This window comes from Cyclopterus lumpus, chromosome 7 (genome assembly GCF_009769545.1).
Source record: "Cyclopterus lumpus isolate fCycLum1 chromosome 7, fCycLum1.pri, whole genome shotgun sequence".
NCBI classification, from domain to species: Eukaryota; Metazoa; Chordata; class Actinopteri; order Perciformes; family Cyclopteridae; genus Cyclopterus; species Cyclopterus lumpus.
This window is the reverse complement of record NC_046972.1, coordinates 22,837,168-22,861,769: the sequence shown is the minus strand read 5'-3', so window position 1 is coordinate 22,861,769 and position 24,602 is coordinate 22,837,168. Positions and strand designations below refer to the sequence as shown.

At 44.2% G+C, this 24,602-nt stretch overlaps 1 protein-coding gene across 1 annotated transcript in view; it reads right to left on the bottom strand.

Moving 5' to 3' along the window:
• The window catches only part of LOC117734058 (dedicator of cytokinesis protein 3-like), a 48,767-nt gene that overhangs the window by 7,506 nt on the left and 16,659 nt on the right, over window positions 1-24,602 (bottom strand). The window contains exons 7-40 of the mRNA XM_034538122.1: window positions 22,748-22,832; window positions 21,580-21,621; window positions 20,314-20,468; window positions 20,066-20,147; window positions 19,704-19,764; window positions 19,464-19,611; window positions 18,393-18,481; window positions 16,303-16,428; window positions 13,338-13,462; window positions 13,045-13,207; window positions 12,812-12,918; window positions 12,256-12,427; window positions 11,582-11,679; window positions 11,187-11,270; window positions 10,992-11,092; window positions 10,807-10,888; window positions 9,607-9,777; window positions 8,764-8,956; window positions 8,540-8,667; window positions 8,297-8,443; window positions 8,108-8,206; window positions 7,870-7,964; window positions 7,568-7,643; window positions 7,323-7,423; window positions 7,176-7,234; window positions 6,942-7,090; window positions 6,757-6,842; window positions 6,614-6,640; window positions 6,426-6,521; window positions 5,131-5,191; window positions 4,935-5,028; window positions 2,825-2,973; window positions 595-681; window positions 381-485 (exon numbers count right to left, since the gene is read on the bottom strand). Coding sequence (XP_034394013.1) covers window positions 381-485; window positions 595-681; window positions 2,825-2,973; window positions 4,935-5,028; window positions 5,131-5,191; window positions 6,426-6,521; window positions 6,614-6,640; window positions 6,757-6,842; window positions 6,942-7,090; window positions 7,176-7,234; window positions 7,323-7,423; window positions 7,568-7,643; window positions 7,870-7,964; window positions 8,108-8,206; window positions 8,297-8,443; window positions 8,540-8,667; window positions 8,764-8,956; window positions 9,607-9,777; window positions 10,807-10,888; window positions 10,992-11,092; window positions 11,187-11,270; window positions 11,582-11,679; window positions 12,256-12,427; window positions 12,812-12,918; window positions 13,045-13,207; window positions 13,338-13,462; window positions 16,303-16,428; window positions 18,393-18,481; window positions 19,464-19,611; window positions 19,704-19,764; window positions 20,066-20,147; window positions 20,314-20,468; window positions 21,580-21,621; window positions 22,748-22,832 — 3,643 coding nt within the window. The remainder of the gene's footprint in view (window positions 1-380; window positions 486-594; window positions 682-2,824; window positions 2,974-4,934; window positions 5,029-5,130; window positions 5,192-6,425; window positions 6,522-6,613; window positions 6,641-6,756; window positions 6,843-6,941; window positions 7,091-7,175; window positions 7,235-7,322; window positions 7,424-7,567; window positions 7,644-7,869; window positions 7,965-8,107; window positions 8,207-8,296; window positions 8,444-8,539; window positions 8,668-8,763; window positions 8,957-9,606; window positions 9,778-10,806; window positions 10,889-10,991; window positions 11,093-11,186; window positions 11,271-11,581; window positions 11,680-12,255; window positions 12,428-12,811; window positions 12,919-13,044; window positions 13,208-13,337; window positions 13,463-16,302; window positions 16,429-18,392; window positions 18,482-19,463; window positions 19,612-19,703; window positions 19,765-20,065; window positions 20,148-20,313; window positions 20,469-21,579; window positions 21,622-22,747; window positions 22,833-24,602) is intronic.

Below are 24,602 nucleotides of genomic sequence, written 5' to 3'. Positions count from 1 at the left end.
TAGGATATATAACGATTCAGTGTATTAACTTATTTAGCTTATATTCCATTGAATATTTGTGATATAACAATTTTCAAATGTTTTCTTTTGAATTCATGCTAATTTTAAATATATATTTCCAAACATCCCCTCCCCCCATTTGAGGACTACGATCCTAATACAATAGAAATATATGATATTAAGGTTTTGTTATTGGAATCGACAGCAGTGGACAAAAATAAAGAGATTCATGATGTCGAGCTCCTAAATCTTCGACACAGACTTTCCCCATCGCGGCGGGGTGAAGACGGTGAAGACGGTGAAGACGGTGAAGACGGTGAAGACGGTGAAGACGATGAAGACGATGAAGACGATGAAGACGAAGGCTGCGTTTTGTTTACCCTGAGGAAGAAGGGGAACTTCCTGCCGTAGAAACCCATCCGGAAGAACTCCGGCTCGATCCGCTGCTGCTCGATGATGTTGTCGTAATACGCCGCCTCCATTTTCTGTCACGGAATAATAAGAATAATAAAACACGAGAAAAAGAGTCACGGTGAACACACACACACGCACGCACACACACACACACACACACACTCACACACACACACTCACCCGTATCCAGCTGAGGCTCTGATAGTCGTATAAGGTCTCGTACTGGAAGGCCAGCTCCCGGCAGAGGGAGATGCCGTATTCCCAGCACTGAGGGGTCAAGATGTGAATTAAGATGAAACGATCATTAAAAAATTAAAGATGACCTCGTTCACTGAGACGAGCGACGGATTTAAAACATCTTAAACAAGAGAAGATTTTACCTGAGAACAATCATTTGAAAGTGAGGGGGGGGAGGGGGGGGGGGGGGGGGGGGTGGGGGGGGGGGGGGGGGGGCTGTTTACCTGCAGAGCTCTAGTTATAATTTAAAGGCCGGAGCTAAATATAGGAAAATCACATTCTTTTTTTCTTTCTTTCTTTTTTCTTTCTTTCTTTCTTTCTTTCTTTCCTTTTTTGTTTGTTTGTTTGTTTGTTTGTTTCTCTTTCTTTCTTTCTATCTTTCTTTCTCTTTCTTTCTTTCTTTCTATCTTTATTTATTTATTTCTCTTTCTTTCTCTTTCTTTCCTGTCTTTCCTTTCTTTCTTTCTTTCTTTCTTTCTTTCTTTTTTTCTTTCTTTCTTTCTCTTTCTTTCTTTCTTTCCTTTTTTCTTTCTTTCTCTTTCTTTCCTTCCTTTCTTTCTTTCTCTTTGTTTCTTTTTTTCTTTCTTTCTTTCCTTTCTTTTTTTCTCTTGCTTTCCTTTCTTTCTTTCTATCTTTCTTTCTCGAGGAGGAACCGGTCGGTGAAGGAACCGATCGTGAAGGAACCGATCGTGAAGGAACCGATCGTGAAGGAACCGATCGTGAAGGAACCGATCGTGAAGGAAACGATCGTGAAGGAACCGATCGTGAAGGAACCGATCGAAGGAAACGATCGTGAAGGAAACGATCGTGAAGGAACCGATCGTGTAGGAACCGATCGTTGAGGAACCGATCGTGAAGGAACCGATCGTGAAGGAACCGATCGTGAAGGAACCGATCGTGAAAGAAACGATCGTGAAGGAACCGATCGGGGAGGAACCGATCGTGAAAGAAACGATCGTGAAGGAACCGATCGTGAAGGAACCGATCGTGAAAGAAACGATCGTGAAGGAACCGATCGTGAAGGAACCGATCGTGAAAGAAACGATCGTGAAGGAACCGATCGTGAAGGAACCGATCGTGAAAGAAACGATCGTGAAGGAACCGATCGTGAAGGAACCGATCGTGAAGGAACCGATCGTGAAGGAACCGATCGTGAAAGAAACGATCGTGAAGGAACCGATCGTGAAGGAACCGATCGGGGAGGAACCGATCGTGAAAGAAACGATCGTGAAGGAACCGATCGTGAAGGAACCGATCGGGGAGGAACCGATCGTGAAAGAAACGATCGTGAAGGAACCGATCGTGAAGGAACTGATCGGGGAGGAACCGATCGTGAAGGAACCGATCGGGGAGGAACCGATCGGGGAGGAACCGATCGTGAAAGAAACGATCGTGAAGGAACCGATCGTGAAAGAAACGATCGTGAAGGAACCGATCGTTGAGGAATCACATTAGAGGAGACATCCGAGAGCTGACGGAGCCTCACTGTGTGCTGGCTTTAGAGCAGAAAACTCTTTCCTGAAATAAACCTATAAGCAGTAATTAGATGATTTAGTTGTGATAACTGTGGAAAGAGTACAAATACACGCGTTGTGTACTTTAGTTCAGTATTGAGGTATTTACTCGAGCGTTTCCATTTTTAAGCTACTTTATAAATTCCTATTTCACAATTGTTATCCTGCTATAGTTAAGATGTTTACATGTTGAGCTCGTTAAAAAATATAAAATATTCCAGCATTAAAAAAAAAAAAGGGATATAAAATATAATGTACGTATGATAATGTGAATATAACAATCTTGGCGGTTAGTAAATAAATAAATAATTAAATGCTGCTGTACTTTTACTAACAATACATTTTTAAATTTAAGACTTTTACATTGTAGTTTGTTTTTTTTACATAGTGGCACTTTTTAAAAAAATTTTGTATACTTTTAAGTAAATAAAAAAAGCACTACTCTGTCACTGTATAAATCTAAATTTATACGTTCAAATAATACGTTTTGATGCAAAATATAATTTGATCTTAAGAAACACTTTCGGGATTCCTTCTCACCCTTAAAGTTAAATAAGGAGAACAAACAGACTCTTTCTGATATGAATATATCAGTCAGTCAAAACAGGAAGTGATGAACATACATATAAATATATATATATATATAAATATCCACTCGCCTTGCCCTTGTTGAAGTAGTGGAGGATCTTACGACTCAGGTTCTCCTTCCGCTGCCACTCGCTCTGACACGGGTAGTGGAGGAAGTCCCTCAGGGGCCGGTCCTCCCACTGCAGCAGCTCCCAGTACAGCAGCAGGGTGAACGCCGCCTCTGTGGTCGGAGGGGTGCGAGGTCAAAGGTCATCCGTATGGCCACAGCGATGAATATATTCCTTTTTTTTTTTTGTGGGGTCCAGATTTTTGTTTTGAAACAGATGGCGAGCGACACAAAGTTGCCAAGAGGCATGCTGGGTATGTTTTGGTTTATCGAGGGCCGGAGGTGCAAAGTGCGCCTGCACAGTTGAATCCTCAAATCCAAACCCCCCAAAACTGGCCAGTAAATCCAGTTTAATCTGCATTTATTAACAGTTTCTCGTCCGTCGTTGTTTCGAGAATATCTTTTATTCATTTACGATTAACTCGGGATTACTTTGTTCATTTTAGACTGTATTAGAGATACTTTTTGAGGAAGCAGACTAGTTGGTGTACAGTTTATTTCTTCACAAAAAAGTTATCTTTATCTCTTTATCCACAGTAAAGAAAATAAACTGTTCCTTTGTTACGGAACAATTCGGCCTTCTTTCTTTCAAATAATCACAAACTTCAGGATCCTCCTCACTAATAGCATCAGTGGCTTGTAAGAGAGGTATTTAACGGTGTCACGGGACTGAAGTAACAGAAGTAACCGCTCCAAAAATATCGTTATTATATCGACCTTTAAAGAGCAGTCGACCTCTAAAATACACACTTAAATAAATAGACTGTTTGTGTGGCACGATTCAGTCATTAAAGGATGGGTAACAGTACGTGACATTACATATACAAACACAATATCACATTTTAAATTGCTCTTTAGACATTTTGAATGTCTTGGCTGTAAGAACTGTGGGAAAATATGAATAAACGAGAGCTGGGAGTCGATTAATCGACTGACAGAAAGAGATTTGCTTCATCGTGTTACGGGAAAACAAATACAATGTTTTTTAAATTTTTTATTAAAGGTTACTCTGAAAAAACTAAGTGTTTCATTACAGAAATTGTGATTGTGTCATTTTTCACTATTTTCTCACAGGTAATCAATAATGAATACAGTCATTAGTTCCATCCATTTCTTTTAAAGTATACAACTAAACACCAATGATGCCTCTTTCGATATTATTATGATTTTTTTAAACGATTCACACAATAACTACATGTGCAATCACAGCCCGCTCTGCCAAGCAATGAAACGTGTTTACAATTATCTCGCCAGCTGTTTTTTTTTTGTTTTTTTTTGACGTAAGTGATGAATAACGCTGCATTTTAATTACTCATATTTAGCCACATTTACATAAACACAACGAAGCCACCGCTGCCAAAAATGTGAGTAATTTAAACGATGACATTAATTAACCGACTCGCATCACGGGACCCCGATTATGATTTACGGGGGGGGGGAAAAAAACGTATTTTGCCCTTTTCTAATGTAAAAATGGACCAATATGATACCAGTCATGGGACCGCTTTCATTTTTATTTTATTTTATTTTTTACATTTTCATTTCCTTTATTATTTAAATTCTTAAATGTAATATGCCCTGCTATTTTATTTTATTTTATTGTATTGTATATTTGAAAAAAAATGTTTTGCTGCTTCTTCAAGAAATGTCCCCCCCCCCCCGTGGAATAAAGTAAAATATAATATAATATAAACCTGACATTTGGCCCGTCAGTGCCGTCTCTCTACATATTGTTTATTTTCATATATGTTTGGATGGAGTTTCACCAGTTTTCATTTTATTTGTTATTTTAAAAGAAAACTTTATTTTACTTAAAAGAAGTTCTCCCCCGAGATTTAATGATCATGTCATTAGCATAGCTAATAGCACTAGCATAGCTAGCGCGCTTAAAAACAGCAGTATACAAAGTTGTGAATTATATTTTGTCGTGTTATTCATATTTTGTCGTGCATTTACAAGAACCGAGGCCGTTAAGTCCCGACCTCTCCCTCAAACTGAGTTCCACCTGGTTCTCCATAGAACCCAACGGGAAGTGAAGACGAGTGATGGGCTAAATGACAAAGTGTCTCCGTTACCTGTGAAGTCCTCTGCTTGGAGATGCAGGTCGCACAGCTTGTGGATGTAGCGGATGTACATGTCCTCCTTGTTGACCTCGGATTTGTAGAAGTTCTGTCGGTTGAATAAAAAATCAAATTAAAAAAAAAGGAAACGGTGAGTTCACGAACGTGTTTAGAACGTGAAGTCTAAAACACGGTGCAGCAGATGTCTCACCATGAGGTTGACGGAACCGCCGATTTTCTTGTTCTCCATCTCGTCTCCTTTCATGCAGTCCCTGAAAACACAAAAAAAAGTAGATTTTTTTCTTTCTTTGTCACGAACCGTGATGGTTCATGTCGTTAAATTAAACGTGTAGCGTCCACACAGACGGCGAGGCAGCTAATATTGGTCAGAATGTGTTGTTGCATTTCATTGTAAATGTAATTTACATTTATTTTGCACGGAAAAAGGTGAAGAAGCATGCGCTCATTTGTAAAGTACTCTTTGATTTAATTTATGGATTTTACTGCATTTTCCGCATCACGGTCCTGCAAATATTTCACAATAAAGGCCTTGCGTTATCAAATGAAGAGATCTCGTCGAATACCTGTGATCTCATTGTGTACCTGTAATCTCATCGTATACCTGTAATCTCATCGTGTACCTGTAATCTCGTCGTATACCTGCATTCTCGTCGTATACCTGTAATCTCATCGTGTACCTGTAATCTCGTCGTATACATGTAATCTCATCGTATACCTGCAATCTCGTCGTGTACCTGTAATCACGTCGTATACCTGTAATCTCATCGTATACCTGTAATCTCGTCATGTACCTGTAATCTCATCGTATACCTGTAATCTCATCGTATACCTGTAATCTCGTCATGTACCTGTAATCTCATCGTATACCTGTAATCTCATCGTATACCTGCAATCTCATTGTATACCTGCAATCTCGTTGTATACCTGTAATCTCATCGTATACCTGCAATCTCGTCGTATATCTGTAATCTCTCATCGTATACCTGCAATCTCTCGTCGTATACCTGTAATCTCGTTGTATACCTATAATCTCGTCGTATACCTGTAATCTCGTCGTATACCTGTAATCTCGTCATGTACCTGTAATCTCGTCGTATACCTGTGATCTCGTCGTATACCTGTAATCTCGTCGTATACCTGTAATCTCGTCGTATACCTGTAATCTCTCGTCGTATACCTGTAATCTCGTCGTATACCTGTAATCTCGTCGTATATCTGTAATCTCTCGTCGTATACCTGTAATCTCGTCGTATACCTGTAATCTCGTCGTATACCTGTAATCTCGTCGTATACCTGTAATCTCATCGTGTACCTGTAATCTCGTCGTATACCTGTAATCTCATCGTATACCTGTAATCTCTCGTCATGTACCTGTAATCTCGTCGTATACCTGTAATCTCATCGTGTACCTGTAATCTCGTCGTATACCTGTAATCTCGTCGTATACCTGTAATCTCGTCGTATACCTGTAATCTCGTCGTATACCTGTAATCCAGCAAACGTTCGACGAGCCTCGTGACCGACGTGACGAAGGAGATCCCCGTCTCCCTCCAGGTCTCCTGCTCTATCTTCTCCAGCAGGCTGCACAGAACAAACACAGTGGGGAGGATCTCACACAGAGGTGACTACGAATCTCAAGAAATGTCTCCTCGCCTCGGCACGCCGCGCCTCACCTTGGGTAGGGGCCGAAGAGCTGCGTCCTGGGGGTAGGGGGGTAGTGGGGGGGGGGGGGGCGACACAAGCCAAACAACACAAGAGGAGGTTAGAGGGGGAACGCCACGAGAGCAGCTCGCCAAACACAAGTTTGATTGCTTACAAAAGGCTGAAGAGCTCTCGGTGATTGTCGTCGCCTTTCCCGTCCGACACCATGCTGTCCAGCTTATCCATCAGCTCTGCTTCCACCTACACACACACACACACACACACACACACACATATTCAGCCTAAAGAGATGCGGGCATGGTGTTATGCGGTTCGGGAACGTCACGGTGTCACGCCGACCTGTTTGAAGTTGCCGTTTTTTCTCTGCTCCCAGTCCATCATGTCGTGGAAAATCGGGATCATGATGTTTCGAACCTCGATCTGAGGCACCAGGGTGACGCCGAGGAAGGGACCCATCATCCCCGGGGTGAAGTGGGGCTTGTTGTCGCCTGCATTCACACAAGACTTGTTACAACAAAATCTAGTGATGCGTGTGTGTGTGTGTGTGTGTGTGTGTCGGGTGGTCCGACGCACCTAATTTTTGCCACATGCTGAAGAGCTCGTACGCCATCGTCACCCTCATGTCTCCGTGCCTGAACGGAGGCGCAGAGAGAGAGTTAGTTAAAGGCCGGAGAGCAAGAGAATGGGAGAGAAATGAAAACACGCGTCTTTGTTCCTTACTTGTCCAGGACCTTCTTTCTCTTGGCCGGGCCGAGCGCCTCCAGCTGCAGGCTGGGCTGGTTGATGTACAGCACGGTGAGGCTGAAAAACGAGTTCCACACCTGACACACACACACACACACACACACGGGCAAAAAGTGAATTCCAGAAACTGTAATATGGAAAAGCTTCACTCAGTTTGTGGCTTTGTGTGTATAGCGTGCTGGGTTTCCTAAACACACACACACACACACACACACACACACCTTGAAATCAAAATCGGCCTCCGAGAAGTTCTTGTGCAGCGCCGGAGACAGGAACTGCGTCGTCACGACGATGATACTGCAGAAAAGCAAAGCAAACATCACACACGCTGTCAGCTTCTGAAACAAAAAAAGGGGGAGCGGGCCAAAAATAGATGAAAAAAAAAAAAAAAAAAAAAAAAAAAACTCGCAACCCCCGAGCGTCACCTTCAGAGCAGGGTAATCTGAAGAGCCCGGTCTAATGGTTGGCTGTATTCACCTTACCGTGTCCGGGACAAAGAAGACAGGAAAAAGAGCAGACTCACTGGCTGGTTAGAAGCCTCATGACGCTCCAGTCTCGGGGGAAGATCGTCAGTTTCATCAGATTGCGAAACACGCAGAAGATCTTCAACAGGAACTCCTGGCAAAGGAAATATAATAATAAGAAGGAGAAGAAGAAGAACGCGTATACGCAGTCGAGGTGTGTAGGAGGTGGTGGGCTGCAGGCAAAGAAGAACCCCCTCCCCCTCCCCCCCATCGTTGTGACTCAGAGAGCCTTCACACCTTCAGCTCCTCTTTGCTGTGGAAGTTGTTGAGTAGATGGTGGAAGTGGAGCTCCGTCATCTGCCGCAGGAGCGAGAGGAGGCAGGAAACATACTCCCCCTGAAAGTGACAAGACGTATATAAATAAATAAAAAGGTTAATCAGCTCAAATCCCCCCCCCCCCCCCCCCGGTTTGAGGGGGAAGCTCACCGTTATCTCGGCGGTGCACTGGGGACAGCGCTGTCCTCTGGCCGTCTCCACGGAGTGAGACTTGCTCATGATGGACAGCAGAGTCTGCAGCAGCACATCCAGGAGGCTCTCCACCATCATCTCCACTTCCTCCTGAACAGAAGACTCCTGAAGGGGAGGCCAAAACACGGCGCTTAGTGCTTTTAGTGTTTTTGCGCTAAAGATGCTGAGGCTGCATTACATTTGTAAGGAATGTTCCTGTACCATGGAGCTGGTCTTAATTATGGAAAATATGCTGCTAAGGATCCCAGAACAGATGAGCAGCTCCCTCTGCTGGCGCAGATGCAGGTGGATGTGATGCAGAACCACCGGCAGCAGGATGCTACGAGACTCTGATGGAAGAAGGAGAGGGATGAGGATGAAGCCACAAATAAAGCGCTTGGTTGTTTTGGGCACCGTCGGGGAGAGGAAAACACTTGTTGTCTCACCCGGGAAGAAGAAGAGGCGGCTCTCGACCGTGCGAGCGATGGACTGCAGTTTGACCACATCCATGGACTGGCCGATGTCCACTGTGCTGGGCATGCTCCCCAGGGTGCCCCGGACATATTCGGCCACCTCCTGAACGGTGAACATCTGCAGCAGCTCGTCAAAGATGTCAGGGAAACTGTTCAGCAGTGCAGCCTGGTGGGGAGGGGGGGGGGGGGGGGGGACCGTGTTTAAAATGAAAAACACTTACATTAAAACATCAAATAATTATGCTTTTTATTCTTTTTACTGATCCAAAACAAAATAGCACACAATTAAACAGATTTATCTCCTTAAGAGAAACAATATTCATCTTCTTTCCGCAGCCATAAATAATCTCACTGGCTGCATATCCAGTTACACACACGGCCTCTGCTGCATAGAGGAACCGACCACAAGGGGGCGCTGTGACTTACTGAGATGGACGAGAGCCCAGAGGCGTGACCACAGAGAGGCATGCAGCTGATCACACCCCTAAACTGTCCCAGAGCAAGGCATGGATGGGGGGGTGGGGAGGGGGTGAACGGGGGGTGGACGGGAGTGGGGGGGGTGAACGGGGGGGGGGGGGGGGGGGGGATTGAAGGCTCAGTCACAAAAAATGCACAGAATGAAAAGTGAAACACGTTAAAAAAAAAAGAATAAAAAAAGTGAAATCAGTTACAAACAGCAAAACAGAACAAAAAAAAGAATAATCAGTGAATCGTGAACGCAAACTGAGAGAGTGGACAATAAAAACAAGGACAATGAAAACAAGGACAATGAAAAACAAGGACAATGAAAACAAGGCGACGGTCCTTCCGTCCGACCTGCGTGAACACCAGGTTCTCCGAGCTGCGGCTGTCCAGACTCAGGACGAAGCGGATGGACTGGAAGAGCTCCTGGATGCTGGCCCTGAACTGCTCCTCCTCCATGCCACAGGTGGCCCTCGAGTACAGGATGCGAGACTGGACGATGAACTTGAACAGGTACTCCAGAGCCTGAAGACGGGGTGGGGATGGGGGGGGGGGGGGGCACTCGGTCAGCCGAGGGTCACATCATTTCGTGTATACGGTAAATTCAATAAAAAAGAAGAACAAAAATGAATATGAGTAGCTATACGCATTAAAGCTCTAAGTGGGTTTTTGTGGTTGATCATCCGGAGAAAAGCAATACGTGAATAAAAAATGTTCCTCTTTGTGCCTTTTACACACTAAAGGGCATTTATTTGTTTGTTTGTGCGATTCATTTGCATGTCAATAAATTCTTTATTACCATGCAGAGCGCGATTTCTTTTGCAAAAAAGAAATGCAAAAAAGAAAAAGCACCAAACAATAAAATAAATAAATAATAAATAATAAATAATAAATAATAAATAATAAATAATAAATAATAAATAATAAATAATAAATAATAAATATAATTATAATAATAATAATTGTATTAATAGAGCACTTGTAAAGCTTAAGCACAAAATGCTTTGCGGATTAAAAGATTTACTAAATTAAAAAGCCCTCTAACCCCTCTGTGACATACAAATGAAAGTGCAAAATAAAAAATAAAAAATACTTCCGAACCGGGACGGCAAACTTCATCACTACGTTCAACCTCGACGGAAGGCGTCGCAGACCTGATTCCCTTCTTTTTTTTAACCTTTCACAATAAAAGCCCTCCCCCTTCCCGGACAAATACAAGCAAATTCCCTAAAGGAATAGAATACCTGACAGTTATATAAACAGTGTGTACCTCGGACGGGCGGTGCTCTGGCTCAATAGGATCCTGGTAGTCTGTCGTCTGCCTGCACAAATCTACTGGAACCTTTTATTGAAAAAGTGTTGCAACGGTCATAAGTTTTGCATCGCGTGTCATTTATTCGTCCCGGCGCGTCGAGGGCCTGCAGAACACGTTCATGTAACTTCCTTTCTCTCAGCAAGGCAAGTCGGGCCCCACAAGGCATCACGTGAGTCCTTGTGAGTCCTTTTCCCCCCCGCTAATTAATCCCAGTAGTGGGGGCCGGTGTGATACTTTACCCTCATGGCCTCCTGGATGTGGTCCTGTCGGACGACCTCGGCCGAGCGGTCCATGTACCACTTCAGACACCGGATCAATTCTCTGCAGACAGACATATATATATATATATATATATATATATATATATATCAATATCAAGTGTGACTTTGCAGGTGTCTAAATTAATATATTTTTGTTCTTGTACTTGTATGCCAAAGCGCCAGCAAAGTGGTTTTGGATGTAGGCGTCCATGACCGGTCTGAAGTGGTAGAACCGGCTGTCCCTGAGCAGGTTAATGATGAACACCTGAGCACACACACACACACACACACACACAAATATAGATGTGACTCTTATTCTTGCTGCTAAATAAATAAATCATATAAATAATTTTCCCTACCAGCGACTGGAACACGAGCGGCCCGTATTTATCCGTGTTGTCGTCTAAGAGACAGAAGAGCGTATCCAGGACATCTCGCAGGAACTGTGTGAGGAGGAAGAGGAACGGCACCAACAACACAAGGCATTAAAAGGCTGTAAATAGAAACAAAGGGTAGCCCCTTCATCCAGAAAACGTGGCAATAATTTAAAAAAAACTCTATTTTTAACTCTAAACATCCTCGAATGTGTTTTACACGGTGAAACACTGGAATAATTTCACCTATTAATAATATAAATGTACTTGTCAGCCTCTCCTCTAATTGTTTTGGTGTTATTGGGTTCACCCTGAGGCCTGAAGGGAAGGTAAACACACACGCTATCACGTCAATAGATAAACAATGTGACGGCGGCGACCTTGACAATCTCCTCTCCGCTGATCTGGCGTAATCGACCGAGGATGTCCAACACCCGGTCTGGGTGGGCCTTCCAGTTCAGGAGAGCCAGAAGGTCCACTGAAAAACAGGAGGGAAGGTGAACGGAGTCGGATGGAAACTGGGTCGTTAAAAAAAAAAAAGAAAAAAAAAGATGATGATGAATTATCCGTCTTTGAGTGGATTCGTTTGTGGATGAAAATGTCGAGATATCGCGATTATACAATTGTGTCGTTTTAATTGTATTATGACGAGCAGATACTGATCGGATGAATCAGTTAAATCAAACTAGTGTCTTAATCTGACAACAAGCATATAAACAGTCAATGTACAGCAACATATATATATTTTAATTCATTTTCAAATCTATTTATTGAACTACCAGAGAACATGCTTCATATTTGATATATATAAATATATATACAAAAATATATATATATATAAATATATATATATATATATATAAATATATATGTATAAATATATATATATATAAATATATATAAATAAATATATATATAAATAAATAAATATATATATATATATTATACTTTTTTATTAATATTTCTTTATTTTATATATATATATATATATATATATATATATATATATATATATATATATATAACAATAAGGGTATTTAAGGTGCTCCGTTACCATTCTGTGTGAGTTTGGTGGAGCAGAGTATCGTGGAGACCCAGAAGGTTTCTTTGGGGCTCCTCTGGAAGGGCAGGTTGGCCGGCAGGTTGGGGCAGCTGTTGAAGTCCTCTTTGCAGCAGGGCAGACTCAGGTACAGGCCCTGGTTGCTGAAGGTGGCGTTTTCATCACACTGGAAGGCAGAGGAGATGTACTAAGTGATGGCGCAATGGCACTGCACCACCACCACCATCACCATCATCATGACCAATGAAAGAAGGTGACATGTTTAGCAGGTTCACAAGATATCGCTAGTTATATATCAAGCTTGAAATACAGCACGTCATCGTCTCCAGTGCAAAGCTTCTGAATGCACGGGCTAAAAAAATCCTCCACGGACGTAATATTCACATCCTGCCAGCTCCCTGGTGAGTTACGTCGTATTTGAAGTAATATTTAATCCCCTGACACTTGTCATTGTATTTGTTGGATGAGTCACTCGCCGCGTTGCATTCGATGGCATGATCTCAGACTGCGGAGGAAAAACACACATCAAAATGCACACGTGTGCACGCACCTTGTACACGTAGAGCTCGTGGCTTTCGTCCGACAGCGTGGTGCCGTCTTCTCTCATCAGGGGGGTGAAAGCGAAGCCAAACAGCTTCTTCTCTCCTTTGTCTTTAGCTGGAAAAAGGGAGGGGGGAGGAATAGTCAGGCGTCGCCGTGGCGCATCTCCGCAGAGCAAAAAGCGCACACTTGTGTAACTCAGAACGTGGACTGGTGGGTGGGATGGGTGGGGGGGTGACTCACTGGAGCAGTGTCTGAACTCGAAGCGGAGGTGGGACCCTCTGAAGCGATCTATGGGGATGGGCAGCTTGACCATCTCGCTCCAGCGGGGGCTGTTGTTGTGGTAGAGGACGAACGAGCGATACTCGCTGTTGTTGGGCTCCCCGCTGCCCAAACTGATGCAGTCCTGGGAAAGACGACAAGAAGAAGAAGAAGAAGCGCGGTGGATCGTTATCTTTTTTTTGGGGGGGGGGGGGGGCGACGACGACGTGACACGTGAGCACACAAAATAAACAACAACAAAAAAGCTGTCGTACTTTGAGCGTGTCCCCGTCGGCGTAGAGCACGTAGAGCGTGACTTCGATGTTCTTCTGGACGCTCTTGCCGCCCCTCTCGAACTCGCCCCGCTCCAGGGTCAGGTAGAGGTCGTTGCGCGTGTCGCCTGGAGGGAGGAAGCTTCAGTTTAGAGGGGAAACTCTCGCAACTGGAAACCAGTTCATCCAGAATGGAAATGCACCATTCTCCAGGTTCGCCCTGACGCTCGCTCACGCGGCGCGTTGACGTAAATAAAATGTGTTTTATTCTAGATTTTCTTTGGAAAGTTTTACAGCCATATAAACCTCTATTTATAAATAAAGAAAAAAACGAGTAATTATTGAGTTTGTTCTTTTAGATTAGGTCGATTCATTTTGATAATAATTAAGAAAAACACATAAAAATAGATATAAAATAAATAAATACTTGTTATATGTCTGAAAAATAAACACTTCTTTATCAGCCAACATCTCGATAAAGATACTTATATATCACAAAATATCACGTTTTCTGGTGGTTCGATGTTTGTAAACTCAAATACAAAAAAAGATTATATATATTTCCAGTAATAAGAATAATTTAGATTTTCTGGGGAAGTTGATCAGTCATCACGTTATTGTGACGGCGCGATTCCATTTAAAGACGACAAATCATCATATTGAATTGTCTACGCCTTTCTATAATAGTGAACTTAATGTTTATCACATATACAAATCATCTTAATAATTAAATAAGAACACAAGAGAGAGACAGGACTCTTTCTGGGAGCTCTCCTCATACATCTATGGTGTGGAGAAAGATGCATTGTGGGTAATGCAGGCGTCATGTTTTGAAGAGAAATAAAAGAAATAAAAAGACAATTATATATATATATATATATATATATATATATATATATATATATATATCTCAGAACCGGAGATATATATATATATATATATATATATATATATATATATATATATATATATATCCGGTTCTGCTGCATCGGGTTTATGCTAATGCTAATGCTAATGCTAAAGCGGTGGAGCACCCCTTAAAGAGACAGCGCGCCACAGCAGGACGTCGTGCACAGGAATCGTTGCCCCTCTGGAGGCTCAAGAAGGAGACAACACGACAAAGACGTCTCCCAACCTCCCCAGACTACCAGAACAAACACGTCCCCGGACCTCGCCGACGTTAATAAGTCATATCTCATAATCTCAGCCTGGTGGTCAACATGAATTAAGGACTAAGATGCGCGCCATCGGCCTCGGCGATGAGGAATGACCCCGCCGAGTCATGATACGCTGGAGCTCTCGACCGCCTCGGCAGCTTCTGTGAGGCCAGCGTTTAATTCAATAAATATCAGCGGCAACAGCGGAGGAAGATATTGCAGTTATTTATAATAAAAAAATAAGATTATAGTTATTTATACCCGAGTCATTTCCTTGGGGACGGATGAGTCACAAGAGGTGATATTGGGAGAGGAGGGGAGAGGAGAGGAGAGGAGATAGGAGAGGAGAGGAGGAGATAGGAGAGGAGGGGAGAGGAGAGGAGGGGAGAGGAGAGGAGAGGAGGGGAGAGGAGAGAGGAGAGTAGAGGAGGAGATAGGAGAGGAGGAGAGAGGAGAAGAGGGGAGAGGAGAGGATGGGAGAGGAGAGAGGAGAGTAGAGGAGGAGATAGGAGAGGAGGGGAGAGGAGAGGAGAGGAGAGGAGAAAGGAGAGGAGAGCATCATACATTCTCAAAGCAGAACAATGTTATCTGATGAAATGTACCGACATAAACACACCTCTTCCTCTCGCTCTCCATAAGTTGCCAACTGACCTAAATCCTGATCTCACGCAAATAGGGAGCGACAAATCTGAGAGCCTCCTAAATACCGGCGGTGGAAGAAGAACTGGTCACGAGACAATACTTTGAGAAACAATGGAAACCTCCTATTCCGTTGTTTCTCTAAAACGTGTGGGATATGCCGATAATATTCAGGTTTTAGGAGCATTCTTTATACACAAATGAACGTTAAAAAAAAAAAGTATTCTCAATAGGTGTTTTGTAAAAAAATAACTTGGATATCGAGAGTTTTTTTTTTTTTTTTTTGGATGGACCTTTTCAAGGAGGTGGTTGAAGGGATTAAAAAGAGGGCGGCGGCCACCGGCGGAAAAAATACCATTGTGAAGGTTTTCTCATATTTTTTTGGTGCAAAGAAGCCAACATGGCACGAGCAGCTCCTCCTGCCGTTTCACCATGTCCATATTTCGAGGTGATGGACAAGGTCACTAGGGTCGTTTTCTATGCTGGTGGGATGTGTATTTTCATTAGCCGTGTAAACAGCTTATTGGGAATATCGTCTTTTTTGGAATGTGGGCAAACAACTGGAACATTCGGTGCATGCAAACGTTGAAGTAGCTCATCTTTTTACGTGCAGGGGTTCTCAAGCGAGGGGTCGGGTCCCCTCAAAGGGTCACGAGGTAAAAACAGAAGGGGTCATTGCACGATTAATGAGACAGGAAGTTAATTTGCTGTTGTTTGTGCAACATGTTTTTTTTTTTTTACCTCTTTGAGCCTCGTGAAGCTGTTCGAAGTGAAACCCTTCTGAGAGGTTTAGGGGGCGGAGCTTTAACATCGACCTCTGACATCCACAAATTTAGAACAAATATTGTATTTCCTCAGCTTAGTGAATGTAGTACCTGAAGCAGTATACAAGTATAATGTATCATCAAATGGAAACAGTACAACAACGTTGTGACTTCTGTCCAATCTTTAACCCCTGTTCTCCCTTTTCTCACGTCCTTGTCCTCCTTCATCTGCATCCTCTCTGCCTTCATCCGCGTGACCGCCTCCTCGTTTTCGCCATCTGGCCTCCGGTCTCCGCCACCTCCTCCCTGAACCTCCTCGTCCCTCGTTACCGCCCACCGCTCTCTCTCTCTCTTTCTCTCTGTCTCTCTCTGTCTCTCTCTCTCTCTCTCTCTCTCTCTTTTCCTCACCTGGCAGGATGACATCTGGGAAGCCCAGCTTGCGCGTGAGAGCCAGGGCCCTGTTGAACACGGCCTGGTTCTCCCGTCTGATCTGCTCCAGCTCACCCCGAAGCAGCTGCAGGGAGATGATGAGGCCTGGGGGCGGGAGAGGGGGGACGAGGGGAGGTAAGACAGTGAAGGGACGAAGAAGAAGGGAGACGGGAGGGACAGAGGAGTATTAAAAAGGACATTAGTCAGAATGTGGGGGAGGAGAAGAGAGAGAGAAGAGAGAGACGTGATCAGAGCCACGGACGAAGGAGGGAGGGAAGGAGGGAGGGAGAAAGGCAGTGAGGAAGAAAGGGAGGGAGGGAGAAAGGGAGGGAGAGGGGGGGGGGGAGTGATGGAGAAAGGAGGGGGAAGGAAGGAGGGAGTGAGGGAGAGAACGAGAGGAGGGAGGGAGGGAGGAGGAAAGGAGGGAGAAGGGAGGAGGGGGGAGTGAGGGAGAAAGGAGGGAGGGAGTGAGGGAGAAACGGAAGGAGGGAAGGAGGGAGGGAGTGAGAAAGGCAGTGAGGAAGAAAGGGAGGGAGGGAGAAAGGGAGGGAGAGGGGGGGGGGAGTGATGGAGAAAGGAGGGGGAAGGAAGGAGGGAGTGAGGGAGAAAGGGAGGGAGGGAGGGAGGGAGGGAGGGAGGAGGGGGGGAGTGAGGGAGAAAGAAAGGGGGGGGGAGAACGAGAGAAGGAGGGAGGGAGGGAGGGAGGGAGAAAGGGAGGGAGGAGGGAGGGAGTGAGAAAGGGAGGGAGGGAAGGAGGAGAAATGGTGAGGTGGAATTACGCAAGAAAAAAAATTAGGCAACCACACAAACTAGTGACAGATTATTTGTGAGTCACAAATCAAAGATGCTCATGAAAAAAAAGAAGAGAAGTAATCGCGGAGTTTTCACGACGCCATTTTGAAAAAAACTGTCCACACGGTAAGATAGTCACCAGAGACAGAAGGTGACCTGCTACACCTTTTCTGAGGAGCGCTACAGGTGATTATTATCACAAAGAGCCATAGAACCTGTTTTGATCTGATCCAACGAATCAAACGATGACTTATTGGTTAATCGGTTAGTCGATCAACAGAAAAAAATGTCAAAGCGAAAACAATTTTTATCATCGGTTCCTCATCATTTGACAATTATCAACAAAAATCAAATTCTGAAAGCTTCTCAAATGTGAATATTTGGCCGGTCGTCAAAGTCTTCCACGAACAAACAAAGTAAAATTGTATTTTATTTTTTTCTGCAGACCTTTTCACTTAGACGAGGATATCGATGCCGCTCTCTAATTCGTCCTTTGGATGCGAAGCTGCAGCCAGAAGTCGATTAGCTTACGCTAAAGGACAATTTCTGTTTCTTGGCCCGGTGAGCCATGAAATCGTCCCCTTACATAACCCCCCCCCCCCCCCCCCCCCTGGAATAGAAACCAGGAAGAGGTGCTATGGTTCTATTACTGGGTTCTAGAGGTGCTGTTAGGCAGATCCAAGCTAGCTGTTGCTAATATTTGTGCTAAGCTAACCTGCGGCTTTCTCCCGATTCTTTATTTATTTAGTCGTACGGATCTTAACTCACTCTTCCTTTAAATATCTGGAATAAGCAACGTAATACAACCAGAGATGTTCGAGGAATCGATCAATATTCAACACCACATGGAAATTGGGTTTAGTACGATAATTATTTTGTTTGTATTTATTGATTTTATGTTCGTCGTCCTTCCAGATAAAACAAAAATCCTGTTTGTTGTCAGAATAATCGTCGACAATACGAAGAAAATCGTTCCTATTAAAAACTGGAGACAGCTAGTTCAGCCTGACTCTCTGTCTATTGTTTTTAAAAAAATAATAAGAAAAGAGTGAGCAGAAAAAATCTAATCGAAAGTCCAGATACCAAAACACAACTTCATATCCTTCTCTTGAGCCGATATTCTGTGTATCTATCTAGTCACATGACCCCAGACTGGGCCATTTGGATACATTAAAAAAACATCAGCTAAAAAGGTTGACTTTGACTTTATTCCTCTTTAAATAGAAGGAAATAAAAAGGTGCAAATCTCTCTCTATATATATAATACACATATTTACCATAGTTGGTGCTGGGAGCTGAGTACTTGGTGTTGGACTTGCGAATGATGTTCTCCTGGATCTGGTGCCACTCGTTCTCGTTGTTACACCTGGAGGGGGAAAGACAGTTAGCGGGCCCAGATGGAGGGATCGGCATTGGAGTGCACGGGGGACTATAACATGGAACAGCATGTGTCCCAGAGCCCATTTCCCTCCTGGAGAAAAAGGTAGCAGCAGGGGGAGGCGCTACCAAGCGGCACATTAGCCCAAATGCACAGCTCGCTAAGCAAACCTGACAGCCAGCTACTCTACCAGCCTTTTTTTTCATTACCGTGGGCCCCCCGAAGGCCCCTGGGACGGCACGGAGAAATGCACAGACCGGAGCGTTATCGGAGCCGACAGTTTGGAGGCAGCTCGGCGCTGAATCACTGCTTGCTTTCTTTCTTTTATATATATATATATATATATATATATATATATATATATATATATATATATAAAAGGGAAGAGCTCTCTTCGCCTCGGCAGAGGAATCCAATAAAAAAGAAAAACGACAGCTTTCTATTCTGGAAATCTTCGTTTTCACACTGAGCTGTAAAGTTATCCTGAAGAAATGTCTCACACACACACACACACACACACACACACAATAAAGTGTGTGAATGACCTCCGACCCCGGAGAGGAAGCTGAGGAGGACAGCGCAGACACGAGGAGACGTTCTAGCTGCGGACTGACGAGAGAATATGCTGAGCTGGTTGTTTCTTTGTTTCTCTTCTTCGTCCTCTAACTTCGCTCCATTATCTAAGTGTCATATCTCCTCTCTCTCTCTCTCTCTCTCTCTCTCCCTCTCTCTCTCTCTCTCTCTCTCTCTCTAACAGAAGCAGCCAGCTTCACGACACGCCAGGTGCCCTCTCTCAGGCCCGGGGTGAGCGGCTATTGATTTTCCAGAAGGACGCTTCATTATCATTCTGGTCAAAACACAACCAGTCACCAACACCAGAGCGCGACGTCTGCAAGAAGATATTCTTTTTGCCGTGTTTAAAATATAAAATGTAACATTTCTTTTTTTAAATAAACAACGGCGTACTCACGTGTAGACTTTGAGCACGAAGTCCTTCTCCTCTTTGAGGTCCGTGATGGTGTGGAACACGTCGCTCATGGCGAGGACGGCGCAGCCGTACGGCCGTCTGTACTGCACGTGGGGCGGGCCTTTCTTGGAGTCGTTGAGCAGCATGCGACCTGGGGAAATAACATTTAAAATGAACTGAGAAGAAGCACTGATGAATAAATTAAAAAATATCCTCTCTCGTTAAACAATGCACTTCATGTACCAGTTCTTATGACGTGTGCAACGATGTACAGGTCTCTCTTCAAGTCTTTGCTGCTCAGGTCCTAAAGAGAAATGGGAGGAAATATGTCAGTGGAAGAGGTGAAATACTGAATATTTGTACAAAAAAAAGTACACATTATTATAAATATGAATATCAAACACAACAAGTGTTATGTAATAGTATAGACATCTTGAAATGCCTTGTCTCCGTCTCCTTCTCGGGGTATTTATAATTTTAACAGGTGAATTTAATGCTCCTTTGTTTCAGTGCATGTGTTATTTTTTGCATTTGAGGAGGAGGTTCGCGCCTCTGTCTGTCTATTTGTGTCTCTTTGTGTCTCCAAAAGGGGGGAAATGTGTTACCGTGAAGAGAGCACACAGGCGGTCCACCTTCTCTGGATTCTTTGGTCCTCCGTTTTTGTTCAGCTTCACCATGAACTTCTCGCTGCAAAAAAGAAAAGAAAAAAAGAACCGAGTTCACAGCTTCACGAGTTGTCCGTCGCCCGCAGAGTGCCTCGCTCAATCTGTGTGGACGTGCTGTGAGACCGAGACACCCCCCCCCCCCCCGGTACCCCCCATACACCCCCCCAAGTACCCCTCCATCCATCTACCTGATCTGTTTGGCCTCACGAGTGTCGTACAGAGAGAAGAAGACGTCCGCGTCCTCGCTGATGCTGTTGTACGTGAAGCTCTTCAGATTGATGAAGAGGTGGTGCGACACGGGGACGCGGCAACCGTCGCCGTGCCGCTGTCTCGTGCTGTCGCCCTGGGAAACGGGGGAGAGAGTGAAAGTGAGTCCACGGGGTCGGCGCTGCGAGTGCCCCCCTACCCCCCCAGTATACCCGCCCCCCAGTGCACGTTATTTCAACAGATCGATGTGGGTACACTGTTAAAGAGGTGAATAATTCATTGATAACCGCTCTCGTCACGTGCACAGGGACATTTACAGGAGACGTGCACGTTACAAGCAAATGATGAATGAGTGATGGAAACTGCAGCTCTGGAGGGCCTCGATTTGTTGTTGGTGGTGGGATGCGGCGAGGCGGGCGCATTCATTCTGTATTTATGTGATGCATGACAACTTTAAGCTTGATGACACTACTAATAAAATATATATATATATCTTTTTTTAAGAGGCAACACTAAAAAGCTAAAATGCTAAAAATGCAAAGAAGTTAAAATGGCGGCATGGAGTATACTTGTAGGGAAAGTGGACGAACCCGCTGGCCTATGTGTATTATTGTGTCCTCCGTGGTTTGCGGCCGTCTTTCAGCGCTCGCGGCCTCCGTGTCGGATGCGATGGTGGTTCTCCGTGGTAATTGCCCCGCCTCTCCTGACTTGTGATTGGACGGCAGGGTTAGAAAAGGTGACAGTGTGGCAAGCGCAGCGGGGTTTTTTTTACCCCCAAAAAGTTGAACATGTATTTTTAATCCCTCAACTATTCTTCTATCAGTACATGTGAGCTTATGGAAGATCCACTAGGGGTCTCTTTTTAAAAAAAAAATACTTGAATGGGATTCTTTAAACGTAGAATTAAATGTAGAAGACACACAACTATCTAAAGAACCCTAGAGCACCATTTGTGGAACATCTGAGGGCACATGTGGTCCCGAAGCCAATGGGTTTTATTTTGAATGTGCCCCTTGGTTAGATGTCTTAACATATATGTCTTATATATATTATATATCAAACAAAAGCCCCCTTGTTCTACATTTGTGTAGATCACTTCAGGACTCTCATTAATCTCCGGGAGAAAGAACAGAGAGAAATACAGAATGAGCGATGGAGATGATGACTGGCACGGAATGAAAAAAGGGGTTCTGATGATTTATATATTTATTTTTTTAGGTAAACATTTTATTTTGAAAAGACAATACCTGGTTTGTGCTTTGCTGACCACAGTGTCTGCTGGACACGTGCTGTAAAGAGAGAGAGAGAGAGAGAGAGAGAGAGAGAGGGGGGTTCAGATGACAGAGGTCAGATCAGTCGGTCACACGGTGAACTTACACACACACACACACACACACACACACACACTTCCTGAGCAACTATGCAGTGCTGAAAGGGAGCCTACGTGAGGCAAAATGTGAGCGAGTGGGAGAGGAGAGGACAAAGCCAGGATCGCCCACACACACACACACACACACACACACACACACACACACACACACACACTAAAAGAACTTCCTCTACTACTATATACCCCCGAAGAGGTGCCAAGGCCTCGCGCCCTCGCCAAAAAAAAACCCAACAAGCTCACTTCCAGGCTTCTTCTGGCACGGAGGAGCCGCGCACGCCGTTTGTGCACGCGGCAGCGCATTTAGTGCACGTCGCAAAGCATGAGAAACGCGGCAGAGGGATAACGGGGAGGGCCGCGGGGCCCCTCAGGGAGTGTTTTGATCAGCATATGGAGCTTCGACTTATGACCAGAGAGGATCTCCCCTTCCCAGATAACAGTCTCCAGCGGTATTATTACATTAGATTTCATAACATCTGTGCTGTAATCGCATATTCCTAAAATTGGATCTGCTTCAGTTATGTCTCTCTCTCCATCACTATATGTGTGTGTGTGTGCGTGTGTGTGTGTGTGTGTGTGTGTGTGTATGTGTGTGTGCGCGAGCTTCAAAGTCTTGAATGTCGCTGGAGCCAAAATACGTTTGGGGGCATTATTTATTTATAGGAATACGTCTCTCGTCTGGTTTTAGCAACCCAACCCTAAAATCTGTAATTTTTTCTTCTTCTTCTTCTTCTTTTAAAAAAAAAAAATAACACTAAAACGTGTATTTTGCATGTATTTTTCTTTTTCCTTTTCACAAAGTCACTGTAACTGTTGCATCACGAGGAGAGGGCCTCAACATGGCGGTGAGAGGAGCATAAAGAACGTGGCTCCAACAGCTGGATCGCGCCGCTCTCTCGTGAGTCACCTTCTTGAGGGTGATTTCATAATCGGTACGTTCAACACACACATCCGACAAGAAAAGCTTGTCGTGTGGGAACACGGCATCATTCTGAGTCATTGTAATACATGTACGTGGTTTATATTACCAGTTTGTGCAGCTCCGAGATGCTGATCTGGTCTGGATCCACCATCTCAAACTCTTTTCTGGGAACAAGGTCTAAGCCGAGGTGCCTTTGAGGAAAGAAGCATGAGGAGACAACAAGAAGGAAAGGGGTCAGAGATCATCGAATAAAATGAGGTTCTTATTTTAAAGATGATAAGAATTGTCCAAACATGCCTCGTTTTAACTTTAACTCTCTTTCTACATTTACTGTACTTAGGTCTGATTATGGTATTTATGTCACAGTTATAATGTATTTATTGGGTTAGATGACGTTAAAAGATTAATGATTGTGCAGCAAGCCGGCGAGCTTAGCTTTAGCTTAGCATGAAGGCTGGAAACAGGAAGCTAACTTAGCTTTAGCTTTAGCTTAGCACAAAGACTGGAAAGAGGAAGCTAACTTAGCTTAGCTTTAGCTTAGCACAAAGGCTGGAAAGAGGAAGCTAACTTAGCTTAGCTTAAGCTCAGCACAAAGGCTGGAAAGAGGAAGCTAACTTAGCTTAGCTTAAGCTTAGCACAAAGGCTGGAAAGAGGAAGCTAACTTAGCTTAGCTTAAGCTCAGCACAAAGGCTGGAAAGAGGAAGCTAACTTCGCTTAGCTTAAGCTCAGCACAAAGGCTGGAAAGAGGAAGCTAAATTAGCTTAGCTTTAGCTTAGCACAAAGCCTGGAAACAGGAAGCTGACCTTGCTCTGCCTGAAAGTGGCTGAATCTCCTCCGAAGCTCACAAAGTCACACGTTTTGCTTCTCGTTTGTTTAATTTCGCACAACAACTGTTTTTCTGGAGATTCGATGTGCCAGACTATCTCTCTCTCTCTCTTTTGGTGAAGCACGGTGACTTCCTGTCGCCTTCCGCCGGTTGCCTGGCAACTGCTCAGGGCCACGATTAAGTGGTAATAGGCGTATTTCTCAAGACGTTGAACTTTTATTTCTTTTTTCGAGATTTCGCATAAAAAAAACTGTCAAGACACGCTGAATTGTTGAAGGTCTAGTAAACTACCCGTCAGTATTTAAAGCTGTTAAATGAAGCTTATCCTCGAACAGCTGCAACATTAACACACTAATATTAATATATTAGTGCATCGTTTCAATAATTAATGATGTCATTTATATATAATGCTAAAAGGGGGCCATTCTGCATAATGGGGCACATGTGTTATTATCATAACGTATTGTTAATTGGTTTAAACTCATTAAATTATCATTATTATTATTATAATGTTCTCCCCCAATCAAAATAAATGTAAATGTGGTCTCAGACGAATGTCATGGGGTCTTTCTAGACACTCAAAGACGCTTTACATAAGGCATAGAAAACAGAAGAAAATAAATCAGCTGTGAGCTCTTGACCATGAAATTAGATCTCCGCAGATCTCAGGTCAGTGTGCACGACAGAGCTCCGACAAAATACAGTGAATGTACAGGCTCTTCTTCTTCTTCTCCTTTACATTAACACATACAGTTGAATTGAATTTTTTATGTGCAGTGAATATGATACTAAACTGACAGATGGCCCCTCCCACATGAAGCCCTCCCGTCACGTCTTTATCTCCGTTATGGATGCTTGTCACCGCTCAGTTGGAGGGAGTTAACAGTTAGAATATGACTTTACAGCTCCTCCGGGGGGGGGGGGGGGGGGGGGGGGGGGGGGGGGGGGGGGGGGGGGGGGGGGGGGGGGGGGGGGGGGGGAGGGGGGGGGGGGGGGGGGGGGGGGGGGGGGGGGGGGGGAGGGGGGGGGGGAGGGGGGGGGGGGGGGGGTGGGGGAGACTTTAAGCCGCTTGAGATTCACTCATCTGCTAAATGACCGTAACATTACATCATATGGGGGGTGGGGGGGGACTCAT